General features: G+C 35.5%; 1 protein-coding gene across 1 annotated transcript; it reads left to right on the top strand.

Moving 5' to 3' along the window:
• The first annotated feature begins 2,183 nt into the window (after positions 1-2,183).
• LOC112302705 (olfactory receptor 5L1) lies at positions 2,184-3,742 on the top strand. Its single transcript, XM_024558255.3, has one exon. The coding sequence runs from the start codon at positions 2,184-2,186 to the stop codon at positions 3,117-3,119; it is 936 nt and encodes a 311-aa protein (XP_024414023.2). The 3' UTR covers positions 3,120-3,742.
• Positions 3,743-8,130: the final 4,388 nt, after the last annotated feature.

The raw sequence follows: 8,130 nt of genomic DNA, 5'->3' as shown, positions 1-8,130 counted from the left end.
CAGTTGATGGTGAAATTAGAACAGTTTCCTCTGGAACACCAAGCGCTGATGTGCATGAAAGGGTACAGAGTGAACAATGGTGGTGTCTCTCTCTCTCTCATCTCTTTCCATTTTATTTCACACCAATTTTTGTCATGGGATCTAAAATTAATGACCATGGAGGAACTAGAGTGAGTTGTTTTTATGTTACCAGAGTGAGTTTTATCATATTTTCAGTGTATTGAGGTGACACTGGTTAAAAGGTTATACTGGTTTCAAGTGCACATTTCTACTACACATCCTCTGCATACTGCCCTGCGTGCCCAGCCCCCAGAGTCAGGTTTTCTTCCGTCACCATATACTTGGCCCCTTTACCCTCTACTGCCCCTCCCCACTCCCCTTGCCTCTGGTAACCACCATACTGCTGTCACCCTTATTCTGAGGGTTGAATTATTGTATGAGCCTGAGAACTGGTCATGGAGAGTTAGTCAGGGCATGAGGACTATCTCTGGTCATTCAATGAAGTCTTTTAGATTGGTTTTGGGTTTACCTTAAACTGGTTTCTTATTTTCAGCCCAGAACACAGGAAGAAATTCTTCCAAGTTTATTTTTCTGTTTTAACTCATGAGTGGGTAAATAATTCAGGTTTTTGGTGTGGTTTTTTTTTGGCCAAGTAATAAGAAAATCATGACTTCAGGAACGTGATTTGCTTCAAGAACGTGTATAAAGGACCCATGGACAAAAGACAACAGGGGGGACTGAATGTGGGAGGTGGGGGTGGATAGGGTGGGGGAAACTAATAGGGGAGAAATGGGGACAACATTTTGAACAACAATAAAAAAGGACAAAAAATAAAATTAGCTCAAGCTAAGGAGAAAATAATAGGTTTTGTTTTCAGTGCAGGATCTCTTCACTCAATTTTCATTACATGTATGTATATGACATGATGGAAATATTCCTCTGTGAAGGAGGGCAGAGGGTCAAAATCTTTAATTCCTTATGCCTTTTCTTTAAGGTCAGGTCTGAACAGTACACCTAATTTATGCAGAATATATAATGCAACCACTTTCTCAAGCAAGTACTTCAGAGAACCTGGGAAATTTTTTACTTACCCTCTTTTTTTTTAATTGGGTATAAGATTAACCTTTTGATTATACCCAAGTTACAGTGATAACATACCTATCTATCATATGTATACATACCTCTACATGTACATCTTCATTTGTATCTACTTCTATGTTCCAAGTGCCTTATTATGTATCTTTAAAAAAATTAACCATCTTCAAAACATAATTTTAAATAGAATGATAGCTTTCTACCCTAGATATGATGAACCAGTGTTACAACTGCTCTCTTTTTACAATTAAAATTTCCCATTGCTAATATTGTAAACAATGCTTCAATGTAGCTTTGGATGTAGTTTAAACAATTTTGCCAGTGTAATTAATATATCTTGTTAAAATTTCTCATTATATAAGATAGCTTCGGTTGTCATCAGGATTAAGTCTTCTAATATATGTTACCTAATTACTTTCCAGAAAAAGTTATAGAAAAGTTTCATCTTCCTGAGACCTTATTAGCATAGGCAATTATTAGTATAAATAATTAAACCACTTTTTCAATTTGATATTAAAATTATAATTTTAAGTATATATTTTAATTTTATGTTTTGGTCATTCCCAACCCAAGGGGTTTTCATGAACCACAAATTTCAAAAATGTCACCTCAAAAATGAAATTGTGAAGAACTTTATTTCTGTTTCAAATTTATATTCCTGATAGAGTCAAGTAAAAAAAAGTTTACATTTTATAGAACCACAGTAGGACAGAACCCTAATGGACAGAATTTAAATTTGTTTTGGGAACAGGAGTTAATAGCTGTGTGATTGAAGTATATCATTGAATCTGTTTTGAAAACCATGAAAACACTAAACCTTAATCTATCATCTCAGTCTATTGTGATAGACAAAGGTTGGAATTGTTTAATATTTCTGGTGACATTTAAGTCAGTTTTGATCAGTGACACCCACTGAACAGTATTTTTAATTATATGACAATTTTATATCTGTTGTATTTTACAGACACACTGTTTGATAGATCTCAACATTATATGTTTTGGATATTATTTTCCTGTTGATTTCCTCTTTTTTATCTCTTTCTAAAAGAAACACAAAACTTACCATTTGGTTTCCCAACCTGGTGGAAATGGGGGAAGAGAACTGCACTGCTGTGAGGGAGTTCATTCTCCTCGGGTTATCAGATGCCCCTGAGCTGAGGGTCTTTCTGTTCTTGGTGTTCCTTCTCATCTACGGAGTCACGGTTATGGGCAACCTGGGCATGATCACACTGATTCAGGTCAGCTCTCGACTTCACACTCCCATGTACTTTTTCCTCAGCCACCTGTCCTTGGTGGATTTCTGTTACTCCACGGTCATTGTGCCCAAGATGCTAGCTAATATCTTAAACAAAGACAAAGCCATCTCCTTCCTGGGATGCATGGTGCAGTTTTATTTATTTTGTGCTTATGCAATCACTGAGGTCTTCCTGCTGGCTGTGATGGCCTATGACCGCTTCGTGGCCATCTGTAGCCCACTGCTGTACATGGTCACCATGTCCCGGCATCTCTGTGTGGAGCTGGTGTCTTGCTGCTACCTCGGTGGGACTGTGTGTTCTCTGATCCACTTGTGTTTAGCTCTTGAGATCCCAACCTACAGATCAAATGTGATTAACCACTTCTTTTGTGATCTGCCCCCTCTCTTATCTCTTGCTTGTTCTGATGTCTCTGTGAATGAACTGTTTCTGTACATTGTGGCCTCCTTCAATGAGATCATCACCATTGTGATCATCCTTACCTCCTACTTGTTTATTCTCATGACCATCCTGAGGATGCGCTCTGCAGAGGGAAGGTGCAAAGCCTTTTCCACCTGTGCCTCCCACCTCACAGCCATTGTTGTCTTCCATGGGACAATCCTTTTCACTTATTTCCAGCCCAGTTCTGACAACAGTACAGATACTGACAAGGTGGCTGCAGTGTTCTACACTGTAGTGATTCCCATGCTGAACCCCCTGATCTACAGTCTAAGGAACAAAGATGTGAAAGAAGCTCTCAGAAGAGTGGTGAGCTCCAAAATGTTTTCCTAGAGAATACTTTCTGAACAAGACATGGGGCCCCATAGTGGAGGCTGGTGGAGGGCTGAATGGCGGGCTGCTGTGTTGGTGTGGACAGCACAGCCAGAGCACGAGTCTTTATGAGTGGTTGCTTCAGATGCACTTTCCTTTGTGCCTTTGCTACTGAGCAGGGTAGGGCTGAACATATTTCAAAATTTGCCACCTACTTCTTTGCTTTTATTCAGTCTCAGATGTTTTAAATGGGCCTGGGTAATGGACTCCTGAGACACACATTAACTTCATTTAAAACATTCATAAGGTTAATAAAGAATCTTGAGAATCATATTTTCTGATCTATTATGGAAACTGATTTATTGCAAAATCGAATTCCTCTTGTTTTACAATGAAGAACGCAGTTTATACACAGAATGAGATTCCCATATGTGCATGTGTTCTGTTTGCTGGTCATTTCTTGCTTCCTTTATTATGTTTCTGTTGTTGTCATTGCAGTGTGTGATGTTTATGGGACTCTGGAGATGAATATCTAATATCTAACATATTTAATATATATGTTGTATTAAACGTAACTACATTTAAGAACCACTGTTATCACGGTTAACATTTCCAACTTTGACCATTTTGAACATTTTATATTTTCTTATCATCATACTTATTTTACAACATGTGGATCAAATGGTTACTCGACTTATAGGTGGACTTCTAGCCTCTGTTTATATTCTTTGTTGTGTTTTTGCTCCTGATGAAATGAGCTTTTTTCATCCTTCCTCTATGTGTCTGATCAGTCCTGATCAATTTCTTCATACAGTCCTGATTTGTGTGCACCATTGATAAGTTATTTGTGCTTTCATTGTGTTTATGTCAATTTCTACATTATGATTGCTCATTCACTGAAGCTTCTCTCCTTATATCTGTAGTAATGTTAGAAAGCACTGGGCTGGAGTTTGTGAGGTACCATCCTGTGCATTGTGGGCTGTTTGGCAGTATCCATGGCCTCTGCACACTAGGTGCCCCAGCACTACCTTGTAGTTGTGACAATAAAAATTTTTATGGGTTGCCAGGCATCCCCTGTGTGTTTGTTTATTTTGGTGGGAGTAGACTTAGAACTGTTTACTTCAGAACAATGGATCTAAATGGAAAATGGTAAGCACATTTCTAATAAAGGATTTGTATCTAGAATATAGACAGAACTATAAAATTAAATAACATACTTCTAAAGAATCCAAAGGTCAAAAAAGAGTACCAGATGCCTTGGCTGGGTGGCTCATTTGGTTGGAGCATCATACCGTACACCAAAAGTCTGTGGTTTGATCCTTGGTCAGGATCAAACATTAAGGGAATTGTATGGGGGAGCAATTCCCATTAAGGGAATGTATGGGGGGCAACTGATTGATGTTTCTCTCTCACATCATTGTTTCTGTGTCTTTCTCCCCCTTTCTTTTTCTCTACAAACCAATAATAATGGAAAAAATATCCTCAGGTAAAGATAAAATTTTTTTTTGAAAAACACAAGAGAAATTATGGAATATTTTGAATTAAATGCAAATGAAAACACAATCTATAACATTTTAAAAGAGGGATATTTAGAGCTTTAAAAGGAGAGAAATATCTCAAAACTAGAAGCTTAGATTCCATATTTAGGAACTAGGAAAATAATGAACTAACACAAGCAAACAAGCAAACAAAAAAAAAGATATAATAAAGACTAGAGTATTATTCAATAATACAAAGGTGAAAAACAATATAGAAAATCAATGAATTTTGATTTTGAAAAGATGAATAAAATGTACAGAAATTTATCTAGAATTAGAATTTGAAAATGAGACAAGATATAAGTTAACGTAATCAGGAGGGATGTTGACCTTGCAAAAGTGAAAATGACTGTAATAAATATAAACAACTTATGCTAAGAAATTGAACAACTTAGATGATGAGAACAAATTCCTAAACAGTTAAAATAGATAGATAGATAATAGATTAATAAGTGAGTCCGTCATCTGGATTCATAGCAAAACTAATTTTGTTCACAGACTACATAATCTTTTAAGTAAAAATCCTAATCACTCCACACACACACACACAAATCACTAGAATTAATAGTTGAGTTCATCACAGTCACAAGATACAAAATCAAAACAGAAAAACAATTTCATTTTTATGTAGTAGCAAAATAATACCTGAATGTGAAGTTAAGAAAAGAATATGATTTATAGTAACACTAAAAATACTTAGAGATGAATTTAACAAAAGTAGAACAGAGTTAATACCAAAATTATAAAACATGGTGTTTGTCCTGGTTTAAGGCAGACACATATATCAATATAATAACACTGATAATTAAAAAATTAACAGATTAATGGTTGATTGATTTTTGACAAAGCTACCAAGGCTACTCATTCAGAAAGGACAATCTTTTCAATAAATGGTGAAGAATAATTGACAGTAATGGAGGGGAAAGGGAAGAAGGATAATGGAGGAAAATAGGGGAGGGGCCATCAAGGAACATGTATGAAGGACACGTGGGGGTGGATTTGAGGGTGGGAAGTGGGGATGGGTGGGGCTGGGGGCCATGGTGGGGTGAAAATGGAGACAACTGTACTTGAACAACAGTAAAAAAATTTAAAAGAGTAATTGACTACTCATATTCAAAAACATGAGTTGAAATCTACACCTCACACCATATACAAACATTAACTCAAGATGGATCATAGACAAAAATTTAAGAACACAGGCACAAGTTATGTATCTGAGTGAAGGTTTAACCCACATATATAAAGAATACTTACAACTAAAGCATAGGAAGTGAAACAGGCAAAATATTTGCATAAACATTTCACAAAAGAAGAATGAGTTTTAGGTGCCTCAGCTGTGATAAAACAGCCTTCAAAACACCAATATTTCAAGTTATTTCTATTTTGACCCACATGTTTCTATTCGTGGAGGTAATACACAAAATATGAGCTAGTGAAAGTTTTTTTCTTCTTTTTTCAGTTGTGTAAGATGATGAATGATGGAATGGAGAACCAGAAAGATTTTTCAGACTAGGGTGCTCTCTCTGACACATCAAGTTATGATGATATTATATGGTATTTTATTTGATTTTTCTTTTTATTTTTTTTAATATTGTATTTTTTCCATTAACATTGAGGTACCTTAAACTCATTCTATTTCGGGGAAGTTTTTGGGAAATATTTTGTCTGTTTGACTTCCTCTGCTCTAGTTGTAAGTATTCCTTATACATTATCAGTCTAAATTTTTCATCAGATATATTACTTGTGCTTTTGGCTCTTAAATTTTTTATTGCATTTTTTCTATTACCATTTATTTCCCTTATAACACCTTAAGTCATTTTCATTTTTGCTCAATCCCTCCACTGCCTACAACCCCCTTAATTGTCATCCTGCTTTCTTAACTATTAGTCTCTCTCTATTTTGTTTATTAGTCCAGTTTGTTCATTAGATTCCACATATGAGTGAAACCCTATGGTATTTGTCTTTCTCCCACTGGCTTATTTCACTTAGCATATTTTCTAGTTCCATCAAAACTGTAACAAAAGTTAAAATTTTCTTATCTTTAAGCTTAATAATATTCAATTGTGTAAATGTACCATGGCAGGTTTACTCACTCATCTATTGTTGGACACTTGGGCTGCTTCCATTATCTTGGTGATTTAAAATAATGCTGCAATGAACATCGGGATACTTATGTTCTTTTGAATTAGTGTTTTGGGTTCCTTTGTATATATTTCCATAAGTGGAATCAAGAGTCACAAGACAGATCCATTATTAATTTTTTGAGGTATCTCCATACTGCTTTCCACAGTGGCTGCACCAGTCTGAATTCCTATCAACAATGAAAAAGGGTTCCCTTTTCTCTACAACCTCTTTAGCACTTGTTTGTTGATTTATTGAGATAGCCATTCTGACAGGTGTGAGGTGATATCTCATCTTGGTTTTAATTTACACTTCTCTGAGGATTAGTGATGCTGAGCATCTTTTCATATGTCTATTGGCCATCTGCATGTCCTCTTAAGAGCAGTGTCTATTCAAGTCCTTTGGCTAATCTTTGGTGTTGAATTTTGTAAGTTCTTTATAAATTGTTGATATTAACCCCTTTTAGATGTATCAGTGAATATGTTCTCGCATTCAGTGCATTGTCTTTTTATTTTGTTGATGTTTTCCTTTGCTGTGCAAAACCTTGTTTGATGAAGTATCATTTGTTTATTTATTTTTTGTTTCCTTGCCTGAGAAGATATATTTGATAAAATATTCCTACAAGTAATGTGTAAGATTTTGCTGCCCACTTCTTCTATGACTTTTATGGTTTTGTGTATAATATTTAAGTCTGATTCATTTTGAAGGTATTCTTGTGTGTAGTGTAAGAAGGTGGTATAGTTTCATTTTTGTGCATGTATCTGTCCAATTTTCTCAACACCATTTATTGAATATGCTATCATTAGCCCATTGTATGTGCTTGCTTCCTCTGTCTATACTAATTGACTATAAATGTGTGGGTTTGTTTCTGGGTTCTCTGTTTTGTTCCATGGATGTATATGATTGCTTCTATGCCAGTACCATGCTGTTTTGATTACTATGGCCTTATAGTACAGTTTCATAGCAGGTAGTGTGAATCCTCTAACTTTGTTCTTTCTCAGGATCACCGTTCCTATGCTGGGCCTTCTGTGGTTCCATATACATTTTTGAAATATTTGTTTTAGTTCTGTGAAATATGTCATTGGGATCTTGATAGGAATTTCATTGAGTCTATAGATTGCTTTGGTAGTATGGGCATTGTAATGATGTTAATTTGTCCTATCCATGACATGGTATGTGCTTCTACTCATTTGTTTCTTCTTCAATTTCTTTCTTCAGTATCTTATAATTTTCCGAGTAGAAGACTTTTACATCCTTCATTAGACTTATTCCTAGGTATTTTATTCTTTTTGAAGCAGTCATGAATGGGGTTGTGTTCCTACTTTCCCTTTCTTTTAGTTTGTTATTGACATAGAAAATGCAAATGACTTCTG

The sequence above is a fragment of the Desmodus rotundus genome, chromosome 5 (assembly GCF_022682495.2).
Source record: "Desmodus rotundus isolate HL8 chromosome 5, HLdesRot8A.1, whole genome shotgun sequence".
NCBI lineage: Eukaryota > Metazoa > Chordata > Mammalia > Chiroptera > Phyllostomidae > Desmodus > Desmodus rotundus.
This window is presented reverse-complemented; position numbering and strand designations above follow the sequence as displayed.

Excerpts from the sequence above, each read along its gene's own strand:
- LOC112302705 (XM_024558255.3), top strand. The coding sequence starts at position 2,184 with ATGGGGGAAGAGAACTGCACTGCTGTGAGGGAGTTCATTCTCCTCGGG.